The sequence below is a fragment of the Anastrepha ludens genome, chromosome 4 (genome assembly GCF_028408465.1).
Source record: "Anastrepha ludens isolate Willacy chromosome 4, idAnaLude1.1, whole genome shotgun sequence".
NCBI classification, from domain to species: Eukaryota; Metazoa; Arthropoda; class Insecta; order Diptera; family Tephritidae; genus Anastrepha; species Anastrepha ludens.
The window spans coordinates 67338611-67353062 of record NC_071500.1 but is presented as its reverse complement, the minus strand read 5'-3'; the positions used below and the strand labels follow the sequence as shown (position 1 = coordinate 67353062).

The following is a 14452-nucleotide window of genomic DNA, read 5'->3' as shown; positions in this document are numbered from 1 at the left end:
CGTACAAAAATGTGTTTATGTACAAAATAGGTATTATAGTTTATATGTGTGTATACATGTATATGTACTTCTAGTTACATATACATTGATTGGTGAGTTTTTACGTGATCTGAATGGAAGTGTAAAGCAAAGGGTGATCTGGTTGGAGGTTCTTTTTTCCATTCGGGTTTTTTTGACAAAGCACACGTGAATACTATCAAACTAAAATATACATTTTTTCAGTATTCATTGACATTTCATCAAGTCTTTCGCCTCAACAACGTTTACAATTCTATTCTTACGAAAGTGAAAAGTGCTCATCGCGCGCTCAGGCAAACTTATGATGTACAGCGATGAGGGCCATTTTTGGCTTAATAGCTACGTCAATAAGCAAAATTGCCGTATTTGGGCTGAAGAGCAACCCGAAGCCATTCAAGAATAGCCATTACATCCATTGGAAACAACCGTTTGGAGCAGTTGTCTGAATCTGTTTTTCACTTTGTTCCTTTTTTGAATTATATGGTCCTTCCAGGTCAGTTTTGCGTCAATGATCATGCCCAGGTATTTAGCTTTGCGTTTTGAGTGATGACTGTGTTATTAATTGTTAGCGTACGATGGTTATGTTTGCGATTGGTATAAATTACGTGGATTGGATTCCCCATTTTGCGAACCAAGTCAACATTGTGTCAATTAAATTTTGTAACTTTGATGAAGCGACATTTATGTTCCTATTAGACGTAATTAATACTGTGTCGTCGGCGAAGATAGCAATCATGCTGTCGTCATTTGGTTAGGGAATGTCATATGTGTAAATTATATACAACAATGATCCCAATATGCTGCCTTGTGGTACTCCTGTATCCATGATGTTTAACATAGGAGTACCGGTCGCTTGGGTAACTTCGCAGTAATAGATATAGATATAATATGAAATAGCTTTTCCAAATCTCAAACAATCGAATTACAGTGTTTTCAACACGAACAGCACTTTTAAAATGGAAATTTTCTTAGGTATACGTTTTCGTCAATGTTCCGCGGTGTAGAACGATGTAAACGAAATTTCGACCAACATCGATATATTCGAGCTGTGGTTCCAACAAAGCTACGCTACATGCAATATAAGCAACACGACGCTCGAAGTTGTGAGGGAAATATCTTACAACTTGTTTACCTTAGTCCGAGCGTTCACCAATTATTTTCTTATGGCCTCCATATAAAGTAGGCTGAGCGAACTTGCAGGGACGAATGATTTCTTTCAAAATTAACACACACTGCAGTACATGAGATTGTACACAACCAAAGCGACGAATAAAGTTCGTCGAGAGTAGCTTACTATTCATTTTTCCGCTGTCGGCGGTCAAAAAAATCAGCTGTAAATCTTCTCTGCAAACGTTGCCTCAGGTGCGGAAATGCCTTGCACATTATAAACATGATATTTAAAACATTGATAATTTAAATTAATCAAAAAATTTTGAGATTCATTTTTGCGCTTTTGATGCGAGAATCATTTTGGTTCTGTTTTACAGGGCGGAATGTTGCGACGAATATCAGCCGACGGCAATGCTCTGTCCGACGAAGTTCGCTCAGCGATTTGATTGTGTTTGTACTTGCTGTATTCTTTCGCATCCGACCTGCAAAAGAATACCCGAGATCCGTTACATTTTACATTTACTTACAGTTGCTCCACATTCAAAGCGAATGTTGGTTTGAATGTCAAAATTTCAATCAGAATATAATCAAACAATCGAAACAACAAAAAGAGTAGGCCCCAATGACATTGAAACCAGTAAATAGCAAGAAAAAAACCAGCTTTACTACTAGCATAACCTCGTATGGATACCCTTCGATTTTATGTGTGTATCCAGTAGTTTGACGTTCAGCTGGAATTTTTGAAGTATCAGTCTTTTTTTTGGCATTCCTCCGAGTGTATTTCTGCCATGAAAAAAGCTCCTCATAAAATATATCTGCCATTCGGAGTCGGCTTGAAACTGCAGATCCCCCATTTATGGAACAACACCAAGACGCACACCACAAATAGGAAGAGGAGCTCGGCCAAACAGCCAAAAAGGGTGTACACGCCAATTCTATATTATATGTTTAAGAAATCTCTCTCAATAACGAGAATAAAAACTACATAGCAAATTATTGACATATTTCCAACTCTTCATTGTTTCAAAATTATTCGAAAAAATTTTCAAAGAAAAAATCTTTTTTGGCAACGCCCTCAAATATCGCTTTGCGCTCTGAAAAATTTGTGTCTCCTTTTAATAATCGTTTTCAAGTCGGCCCTGTTTACGAATACCTTTTCAAAGCGTTCAACAAAGTCAGTCGTTCAATCTTAATCTTAAAGAATTCGAAGAGTCCTTCTCGAAAGTGTGTTGTTGTTACTGATTCAGTTTCTCTATCACATTTATTGATTTTTCTGGTGTATCAGGGAAGTATCATATTTTGGGTCGTCCTCTCATCATAATATTTATTAATGACATATGCTATTTTTTTTAACTTCTCTAATTACCTTCTGTATGTCGATGATCTAAATATACTATTTATTCGACCATTGGAGTGCCTAAGCTCGCTCTAAGCTGAAATACGCAGCCTTTATTTGGATACCTTACCATGCCTACCTTATTTACAGGCTCGAATGCGTCCAAAGGATTATTATTTGTTACACCTTGAATTCTCTTCATTCAATCATTGTACTTTGTATTTGGATCCAGTTAGAACTAACTACGCTTCTTAGGCATCGATTTCTAGAACCCTGAACAAATTTAATTCCGTTCCAAATCTTACAGCTTTTGATTTTTCTTCTGCACACCTTCAAAATGCTATTAAAGAATTCGGTTAATTGGATTGCCAGTATAGGTAGTCTCCTTCAACACGGTATAAGATGCCGGCTTAGCTCTAACATGATAAGAAAATTGTAAAATTGTACTTCTACAGACGCGGCGAGGGTTGACGTCTCAAAGATACAGTGTTGCCACTGAGGTGTATACATTTCTATCTCAGTGAGTGTTGGGGAAATTATTTCTTTTCATCTCCGTGGCCTGAAAACAAAAGTGTTTCACGCTGCTGGTCGGCAGTCTGCGTCGAGAAGAATAACTTTTTAACATTAAGTTTCAGTCCCAAGCCATGTACGAGAAAAATAAAATCAACGTTCAAGAGGAAATTTATTATTTTAAAAGTAAGGATACAAATCTTGGATCGTCTTTTGAAAGGAGAAAAAGCATCTCACATTGGAAAAAGACTTAATTTGAATGAAGAAACATTCCGGACTATCAAAAAAATTAAAAAGAAATAAGAAGTACAGTTGCTGTTGCTGCAGGATCATTGACATCCGCAAAATGTGCAGCTTGCACCGGGCGCCAATAATTGAGAAAATGGAAAAGGCACTCAGCATTTGGATTGATAATTGCTGTAAAAAACAAATTTCCTTTAGATGGCATATTAGAACTTGCTAAATCAATCAGAGGCGAAGGTTTTGTGAATATGGCTATTGAAGACGTTCCACATTTTTTGGTGGAAGGAGAAGCTGACGAAGCGGATTTGATAGAAATGGCATACGAAGCTGTAAATCAAACGTTCTCGGTTGGTTATACTAAGCAATGACGATGAAGAAATTTTTAAATTCGAGTTGTGTTAAATTAAAATAATATTTTGTGTTGAACATAAATTTATATTTTTAATAAAAATTAAGTTGTTTCTGTAGAATAAAAAAAAACGCTTTTAATTAGTTTTCGGAACATAACCTCCGTCTTTGTACTGATTCTGGGTCTCATAGAACACGGTTTCAACACGTAATTTGCTATTTACTATTTGTTTTACTTTTTAAGATATAAGAAATGTTTGTTTTAAAATTGAATTCAATTCTTAAATATAAAAAAAACATCTGCCATAAAGACTGTTAAAAGAAACCACGCTAAACTATTTTTGTATTTATTTTATTTGACATCACCTGTCATATATTGTTCTTTAGTAGTGTTACAAATTGTTTTTAAAAGTTATAATCAGGTACTTTAAGATTAAAGTAGCTGACCAATAAAAAATATTTCAAATATATGTAAATACGTATGTATGTACTATAATGTGTACTTTCTACAAATTGAAGTACATATGTATGTGTGTGTGTACATAGAAATGTAACTACACCACAAGTAACAAATTTTACAAATGTATTTTGTTTTGTTTTTAATATACAACTAAATATAAAATTGCATTTTCCAATGAAAAAATTAACAAATTTCGATTTTACTTTTCTTTATTTAAACTTAACTTAAACTGTAAAAAAACTATTGTATATGACTGTTTAAGAATTGTATAAATTTGGTTTCTGTTTCTGAGTTCTCGACTACATATTCACGTGACTGGATTAGTAGAAATTAAATTTGCATGTAAAATTATATAACAAATAAATAGCATTTGAATCGTTCTGTTGCATAACAATTTCCCAATATTTATTGCACATTTTTCAAAAACTATATTTAAGGTAGATCTCAAAACAAAAAAGAATTCCCTGCTTAAACTAAGTATAATATGGGCTATGCTTAACAATTTGACTGGCATAGTTGTATGTATGCATGTATGCAATAGTATCTATCCTGTACATGTTTATTTGTATTGTAAAATTATATGAATGCAAAATAAAAAAGAGAAAACTTATAAAAAATATTTTCTTAAAAGCTAAACTATTGCATACATGCAAACACACATGCTTACACATATGAATGTCAATGTCAGTTTAGGTGTGTCGCGGTTTTTTCATCAGTTAAATGGAACCATATTTACCTTCATCACAACATTTTTATAAAACAAGTACGCAAAAAGCGATCAAAATTGCTTTGCAAGCACACAATTGCCCAACATTTGTTTTACAAGAAATGCTGATAAGAATTTTTATATGTAGTAGTAAGCACGGTAAGGTCGAAAATCAATTCAATTATGAATTTACCTACATGCACATATACATACGTAGCTATAAGAAGACTTTAATAGTAACTCTAGCTAAACGGAACTAATTTTTCAATAGCTAACCAAGGAATCGGTTAACTGTAGGTCTTAGATGGCCAATGTAAATTTATTTAAAACGCGCGCTGAATAATTTGTTCTGCTTGTGTTCGCTATATTAAAAGTAGTTACGTATTTAATTATTAGGGTGGTTCGCATCACTCAACTTACAATGAAAAACTGGACATTAGTGCATTTGCAAAGTAATGAACGATTAACTGAAACTTCGAATTTGCGTATTCCCAGTCAAAAATAAATGAAAACAAATTATGTTTATATTGACTTTGAAGTATGAAACCATGCCTTCTGCCTTTTTAATTACCTATGTTAAAATATAACACATTTTATTTCTAGAAAAAAAAAAAGAAAGGCTTATTAGACTAAACACCTGCAGAGAAGCTTAAGGCCAACAGTAGCTCGTTTCTGTAAACCTGAACTTGTTCGATATTCTCGATTGAAATTGTAGATTTGAAGTCGCAATGACATCACTCTAACTTGTTGTGTTTCTGTAAAGGTATGAGCCGAATTGTTCGACAGCTGTGGTGGCCAACTGACATGTTCCATTCCATTTCAGTGCGAACACTCATGAAAGGGTTTCTGTAACCATTATTTTCATTTGCCCTTGAGGTGGTGACAACACTCCTTAATTAAATTAAATTAAATTTTTTCTGTATTTGTGATGTCTTTGAGGTGCAAAACGTTAGTATTAAATTTATTACTTGAATACGTTAAATGTAGGTTAAATTAAGTTTGATATTAATATATACATATATTACATATGTATATGTACGAGTATGTAGAAGTTAATATTTTATAATAAAAGCTTTGTAATCTATGGAACTTTATTGATTTCTTAAAATATGATAGCATAGCTCTGCTTCATTTCACAAAATATTCATTTATCAATATTAAAATTTCGGCATACATATTTTGGTTTTCATGTCCTCCTTGCTACACATGTTGCTACAAATAATTGTTGATTCGAATGGACATATTCCTTGCCGATGGCATATCATTTCTCTCACTCTTCCACATTTTGTTGATTAAGCTTACAGAAACTTTTTTCTCGACCAATCAAACAATCTTGTCGATTTTTTACAGAAACGGTTACAGGTGTTTTCTAAACTGTAGCGATTTGTATTGTATTATAAAATGTCTTATTCGAGTACCAAAATATTTTTCTTTTTTTGAAACGGCCACCCTTATGCATGCAATATTATGATTCTTTAATTTTTTTAAATTAAAACTTAATTTGCTCGTATCGTCGTAAAAGCGACTTAAATTTGGGTTAAAATATGTACGAAAACCAGAAAAACAAAAAAGTTATAAATTTGTATTTGTGTTTGTTTTTTTTGGTTTGTTGTTCGTTGGTTGAATGTTGTACGTATATTTGGTCTTTGTAAATTCAACGAGAACGCCTATGTATTGAAATACAAAGGTGACAAGCAAAACGAACTTGACGCACAAACGAGACAAAGAATAAATGGACACCAAAATGTCAATATCGTTATGTACACGTTTTATACCTTTCACAGCTACTTTTTTACACTGCCAAACTGTTTCTTTACATACTTTGTTTATAAAACTCAAACATTAACTGTGATACAAAATTTAGTCCTGTATAATATAAAAACTTTGTATGTTCACAATTTAAAACTATTCAACTTGCCAATGCCACGAAACAGCTTAACTTTTCAATAAATGTCAATATGGCACCAAAACTACCAGGTTTTCTTGCATACTGCCTTAGGTAGATATCCCAAAAGAACAATTTTTTGGAGATCGTCTTATGCAGCCATTAACAAATTCTGTTTATAGGTATGTATGTGTGCTTACATAGACATTTTTTAATTATTAATATTATTTTTTTTTAATAAGTAAAACATCTTACATCAAAGTGAGTTGTTTATTCAAAGACAAAATGTGTGAAAAATAGTATTACTTTTTTCTTTTGTACCAATACTTAGTGCTTAAATATTTTATGCACTAAGCTTACCAAATATACATACCTTTATGTATTGTACAAAAGGCCCACAAAAAAGTTATTGCCATCCATTTGCACCCCTAACATTTAATTCTCAGTGTCGTTGTACACCAAAATTGACTCGGTTGCACAGCAACAAGTCTTTATGTGACAACAATTAGTTCGCTGGTACAAATGTGACTTCAAGTACATAACCTCATTAGTTTTGATTTCGTTTTTTGTTTTCGTAAATACAAATATTTATATCTTGCACTCCATACGAATTCAATTCGAACTTACAGAGCTTAAGTATATATTAATTTTTTCGAGGAGGTATTTAAATAGTTAGCACCTTTGACTCAAAGTCAAAGGTGACCTAAGCCCTCCTCACAAACAACAATTTTTCCAGGAGCAAGTGCTGCCGGTTTAACAATAAATAGCTTTCAAAATATATCATATATTAATAGCATTAACGCTTTCAAATGGATTCAGTTTTGGAAAAGAGGCGAGTGTTATTACCTCCATTGCCGCCCCCACTTCCACTCCTGCCAGTGGTACCTGAGAATGATTTACTATTGCTGTCATTTCCGGATAAAGTATTTGCCGCTTCACTATTTTGACGCTCGTGATACTCCTGAAAACATGGTACAATACATAAATTCGTTTGACACTCGGGACAGTGGTATTTCGTTTTGCGCCTCAAAATTCGACCATGTCCATCTATAGTGTTCCAACAAAAATTACAGCCCAGTGCCGGCCCGGGCCGTATAACGGGACAATGACTAGAACGAGGATTTTCCAAAGTGATGATCTCCCGTGAAGTCTGAAAGAAAAATATGAAGTAAAATATATATTTGTATCTAATATAATTTGCGGATCTCGAAGTTATTTAAGTACCGAACATCATGGGATTAATTGATATGAATTACGGAATAATTTAATAATTTGTTCAATTTGAAGTAGGCCACAGTTCATACCATGATACAAAAAAAGTGGTTCTTTTTTGTTATTTAAGAACACAATAATAATTAATAAGAACGAATAGTTTGTATTTTAGGCTGTAATTTTTTTTCCTTAAAAGTATCTCTTCTCTTCCAACGAGAAATTGACATACATAATACAAAAAATATTAATATTAGGTGCGCAACTAAGTTCTCGCTGTTTTTTTTTGATGAAAATACAACTTTATTCTGAAACAATAGTTACTAGTGAATCATTGAAAGTACTGCCCATCGCTGGCTACTACTTTTTCCCATCTTTTTTGTAGATCTCGAATACCATCGCGGTAAAACTGTTCATCTTTTGAAGCTAACCACGGATCAAGCCATTTTTTTATGTCTTCATATGAGTGGAACTGCTGGTCAGCTAGATCAGATTTATATATTAAAATTTTTTTTTACATGAAAGTATGTACAAAACTACGAGTTGCAAATACTCAACAAACCGTGTAGTCTTCATCGTTGTCGAGTATAGCTGGCATCTTCTTCATGCATTGAACCAGCTTTTCTGCGTAGCTCGCCGACAAAGAGGAAGATTTTGCGAACTTGACGAACGAGTTGCTTTAAATCATGGACTGGCTTTCCGGTAAGATACGTTTTCATAGTTACCCACACATTTTCAATGGGGTTGGCGTCTGGAGACTGGAAAGGCCAGTTCAATACTGTGACCCCATTTTCTTGTTTTGTTGTTTCTCAATGTGTTTTTCTGAGAGTAGTGTTTTGACCATGTGGGACGGTAGGATATGTTCATCTCCTTCAATCGTCGTTCGATGGTGTTGATACTCACATATATTCCCTTTTTAGAAAGAACTGATCGTGCTTGGCGTAGTCACAAAGAAGGGTGTCGCTTAAAAAGTTGGACGATCACTTTATCCTGCTTTTTGGTCGTCACTCGCTTCAAGCCGCGCTCGGAAAAGTCATCAACAATTTTGCACACCTTATACTGCTGATTCCATATCACAACAAACTTTTTTGATTTTTTAATCACTTTGCAGCCTTGGCGTAAGATAATTTCGGTCCTTTCGAATGCATGCATAAAAATACTGCCTCAAAACGCTTCGCGTACTTCTCACTCATTTTTGTTTGGTTGCGTTTACAGGAAAGTTTCGAACGATACTAACTTGAGTTAGCACTGGCGTCGTAGCCCTTGAGTGTGACTATTATGCAGCAAAAAGCAGAACGAAATATATCTTGAAGTTACAAGAAAAAACCGGTTCTTTTCTTCTGACACAGACTGAATATAGTATGTTAGGATTACAAAAATAGTCATCTCCTTACTGTTCCATTTGCTACAACAGATATTTTCAAAATAATATAAGCGTCTTCAATCTGCTCCTCCGCAGTACCATCGTTTATCTCTTTAAAAACTTTGTGGATATATACACGTTACAGAAGAAATTTCAGCGAGATTGTACAGTGATGGCTTTGAAATGTTGGCTAATATTATTTAGGAACTTCGCGTTAACGGTTACCCACTCTTTTCAACATAGCATAGCAAAATTTCAAAATTCTCAACAATTCCATTTTCAAGCTTTTCAATTTTCAAAATGAGATTTTTTTTACATTTAGCAAGGTAACACGAAATGTCATAATCTGTTTAATTATCAGATGGTTAATATGGCGATTGAAAAGTAGCTTTGGAACTACCTTCTTTATTGTATCATACTAACGGTGATTTTTTAGCTGTTATCTTTTTAAACAGTTGGTTTAAACAGCTGACGCACGTGTCGTGTTTTGTTTCACTGTCAAACATCTTAAATTTGGTCTATAATTTAACCATGAATTGTCTTACAAACGAACAACGCTTGCAAATCATTGAATTTTATTATAAAAATGCGTGTTCTGTTAAGAAAGTTTATCGCGCGCTTCTTCCATTTAATCGACCCACTGAAGCAGCTATTCGAGCTATTGTGACTAAATTTAGAGCCGAATTTACATTATTGGATATCAAACCACCAATACGCTTACGTAGAGTGCGAACTGAAGAAAATATCGCAGCTGTATCGGCCAATGTTAATGATGACCATCAATTATCGATTCGTTGCCGTTTTTTGCCCAAAATAGCTTGCCCAAGAGCTTGACTTGCATGACATGTGGTTTCAGCAAGACGGTGCCACATGCCACACAGCACGCTTAACAATGGACTTGTTGAGAGGCGAGTTCGCTGAACATTTTATTTCACGTTTGGGACCTGTCAATTGGCCACCCAGATCGTGCGATATAACGCGTTTGGATTATTTTTTGTGGTGCTATGTTAAAGCGCATGTCTATTCAGATAAGCCTGCTTCAATTCACGCATTGGAAGGCAACATTAAAGCATTTATATGTGAGATACCGGCCGAAACATTGGAAAGAGTATGTCAAAATTGGAATAAGGATGGACCATTTGAAGCGCAGTCGCGGTCAACATTTGCATGAAATAATCTTCAAACATTAAATTATATGGACTGTACTATCGATTTAAATAAAAATTTCATGTATTTTTCTGAATTTTACGTGTGTTTTTTTTTAACTTTCCTATAGCTCTTAAAAAATCACCCTTTACAACGCAAGGTTTCAAGCTTTGTATACATGTTTTTTTTTTTAATTTCTTTAAATTTTTCTGTGTAAGTAGTATCAGTAGAGCAGCTAATTTAATTTTTCTCTACTTATTTGGTCGCTAAATTGTCAAAACTTGTTTTAGTTAATTTTATATATTTGTTTATAGATTTTGACATTTTAAGGACCAAAAGTAAAAACCAAATGTATTACTCTTACTCTACTGCTACTAACTGTTCAATTCGCCCTGGGTATGCATTTTTTTATCGGTGCTACGCCTTTTCTCCCATATAAAAAAATTCGACAAGTCTGAGAAAAAAATTGTAAAAAATGAACGATATGTTGTAGCCACTTGAAACTTGTTCTAAAATTCAATGAGCTATACAACTGCATGCCTGAATAACTCTAATAATTCTGTTAAAACGTTCAAAGTTTTGATGATTAAAAAAAAAATTGTATAAAGTTTGAAACCATGTGTTATGTGGTTTCTGTTGTAATATTAATTGTATTTTTATAAACGAATTATGGTATATTTATATTTTTGCAACGGAGTGTATAATGTACATTAGGGCGGGTCGATTTAAAAATCGCTCATTGCTCTGTGAAAATCGTATTCTAGGGATCAAAATAAGAAACTTTGCCGAAGGAACCATACCTCTAAAACGAATTCTGATGTCCCCCAATTTGGGTCGAACGAAAAATCCAACTTTGACCCAAATTGGGGGACATCAGAATTCGTTTTAGAGGTATGGTTCCTTCGGCAAAGTTTCTTATTTTGATCCCTAGAATATGATTTTCACAGAGCAATGAGCGATTTTTTTGCATCCCCTCAAATCGACCCGGCCTAATGTACATATATACTTCTACATTAGCGATACCACTTGGAGTATTCTACGTACAGAAAACAGTGGAGTTAGTTAATAAGAATTAAGAATTTTTTTAAATTTAAAGTGTAGAAAAGAGTTGGGAATGCATTTCAATTGAATGAAAATTTTGTGTGAACCGAAATACAAGTTTTCTCCTTTTTTGCCTTGCAAACAACTTGAGTATGCAGGATCGCCAAAAATGTATTTTCACAATAAGGGAGACAACGAGCCGAGCTGTTGAAAAAAGTGACCTGCCCTCATTGGATGTACATATGCTTCGAAATAAAATCGTGTAGCGGGTAATTTTTCAATCAACTTGCTGATTGACTAAAAAAGTAATTGCACATTGCAATTAAATCATTTGCAACTAAATTATTAGCAATTAGCTGCTGTATGAAACAATTATAAATAACAATTAACCCACCTATTTTTACGGAATTCAACTAAAAATGTGACTGCATACATTAATAAAATGCTATACTACTTATTGATAAAAAAAATGAGCATCATCCTCCACAATGCCCATCCCTATACTAATACATATATTCTGTCAAAAAAATACCGAGAATTGTTCATTTAAAAAGCGCGCGTTACGCATATGTCTAAATTTTTTTTTGCGGAATGTTGGTACAATTGTCCTCTATAGTGTCGCAGAGTTTAGGTCAATTAGCTTATTTTTGGCATTTAATTATATCAGTCAAATGCAGGTGTGTTCTGCGATTTTCACTATGGATAAAAATATCGAGCAAAAAATGTGTCTTAAATTTGGAGCTTTGAATGGGATTTAGTGCCCCGAATCGATGAAAATGTTGCAGAAAGCCTATGGTGAGTGTGCTTTATCAAAACCACAGGTCTACGAGTGGTATAAGGCTTTTGCAGAGGGCCGAGAAGTCGTGGAAAATTTTCCCCGATCTGGTCGCCCATCAACATCTTCAACGGATGAAAATGTCGACAAAGTCAAGGAAATGGTGCTGGAAAACCATTTAAGTTTGAGGGAGGTAGCTCGTGATCTTAGCGTGTCTCACGAATGAATTCGCAACATTTTATACCTTTAATTGGGAATAAGACGCGTGGCTGCTCGAATGGTTCCAAGAGAGTTGAATTTCTTTCAAAAAATTCATCGGAAAAAGGTGGCTGAAGACATGCTTGAGCAAGTGAATTCGGACCCAATGTTTATCCCTCGCATCATAACAAGTGATGAGATGTGGGTGTATGAGATTGACATGCAAACCAGCCAACAGGTGGCTGATTGGCACTATCCACATGAGCCAAAACCCAAAAAACCACGTCAAAGTCGGTCAAAAGTGAAAGTCATGCTACTCGTTTTCTTAATCGTTTAATTATCAGTGTTGCGCACTCGGAGTCTCGGAATTTGTTCCAAATGGTTCTACGGTAAAGAAAGAATATTAGTTGGAAGTTATGCGAGAGAATGTGCTTTGGAAATGGCCCAATTTGTGGGATGAAAACTCATGGATCTTGCACCATGATAACGCACCGTCTCACAAGGCTCATATTGTGAACACTTTTTTTACCAAAAACTCAACAAATATCATCGAACAACCACCGTATTCACCGGATTTAGCCCTTTTGTGACTTTTTCCTTTTCTCAAACCTTAAATATCCACTTCGCGTACGCCGATAGAGTCCATTAAGGAGAATTTACTGAAGGAGCTGAAGAAGATCTCTTCAAACGCGTTTAAGAGGTGCTCAGATGACTGGACTAATCGTTGGCGTGGCTATGTATATTGCTTCGAATGGAGTCTTTGATAATTAAACAATTATTTTTTTGTTTTATTGAACAATTCCCGGTACTTTTTTGAATGAATAGGTATATGTTATATTAGTTATCTAAAGACTCCAAAACTACTTAACCGATTTTATTTCAAATTTGGTAGCAATAGTTACTGTTAAGAGGGGAATGGGTTATACTTCATTTTGGATTCACTACATCTCAAAATATGGTCTCGGAGGACCTAAGATACATTCACGACTACTACACTACAATATAGCTACAGCAAACATATGAATCAAACAGTGTTTGAGAAAACTTTGCATTAGAAATATCTTTGAATAGGGTTGCCACTTATCTACTTAGCTGAAACTAAAAAAGAAACTAACATCAAATCAAATATTACAAAACGGGTACCAAATAGGGATGCCAGAGAACACGGGATCCCGGGTTTTTTGAAATTCCAGAAATCTCAGTAATTTATATTATAATATTACTTATTAAACGATTTTTTCCGGAACATATTTATCTAATTGTTGATTTTTAATTAAGTTCATAAAACAATTAAAAAATAATTAACTGTATGATGCAGAAAAGAAATTTGCTCCCACTACAATTAAAAATGGCTTACATGATTAACGGGACAAGAGAATGGCTGTCCCGGGCATCAGCTGTCTGTTAGTTGGCTAAATGACAGTCCAGAGTATTGTTTACAAGCGCGCGAAAGCATTTTGCCACGAGTAAACGCGAAAAAAGAAAATCAGTAATGGATTTCAAACGTAATTGTGTGATTGCATTATATTTGGCTGGAAAATTACAACCAGCGATTGTTCGTGAGCTCGAGCACTTTAAAGTAAATAAAGTTTTTGTTTATCGCACCGTTACTCATAACAATAATACTGTAAGCACCGTGGTCATCAAAAGATTGCAAGATCACGTGAAATGGTTCAAAAAGTGAGGAAGCGACTTGAGCGAAACCCCCGACAAAGTGCCAATCAAATGGCGAAAAAACTGATAAAATATCTCAAAGTCAAGCCTTCCCTCGATCCCAAAGGCGCATGATCTCACATCAAAGCAGCAACAAGTCAGACTTGAGAGAGCGAAGGAGTTGCATCGCTTGGCCGAAAGCGGTCAATTTGCGAAATTGTGTTTTCTGACGAGAAAATTTTCCAAATTGAGCAATTCGTAAACTTCCAAACTTGCGAAATATTATCGGTAAAGTATTCATGAGGTTGCTTTGGAGCCGTGGTCAGGCAAACATTTCGGTGGCAGGCCATGGACGTTTCAACAGGACTCGGCATCGTTCACAAAGTGAACCAAGAATGGCTAAAAAACAACGTTCCGAAGTTCATAATGTCCACACAATGGCTCTCAAATT

At 34.6% G+C, this 14452-nt stretch overlaps 1 protein-coding gene across 4 annotated transcripts in view; it reads right to left on the bottom strand.

Annotated features, from left to right (window-relative positions):
• Nucleotides 1–4216: 4216 nt before the first annotated feature.
• LOC128859654 (longitudinals lacking protein, isoforms N/O/W/X/Y) overlaps nt 4217–14452 on the bottom strand; it is a 32104-nt gene continuing 21868 nt past the window's right edge. For all 4 annotated transcript variants that reach the window (XM_054096641.1, XM_054096643.1, XM_054096642.1 and 1 more), the window contains exons 8-9: nt 7463–7766; nt 4217–5622 (exon numbers count right to left, since the gene is read on the bottom strand). In XM_054096641.1, the coding sequence (XP_053952616.1) occupies nt 5564–5622; nt 7463–7766 (363 nt within the window). In that variant the 3' untranslated portion in view covers nt 4217–5563. The remainder of the gene's footprint in view (nt 5623–7462; nt 7767–14452) is intronic.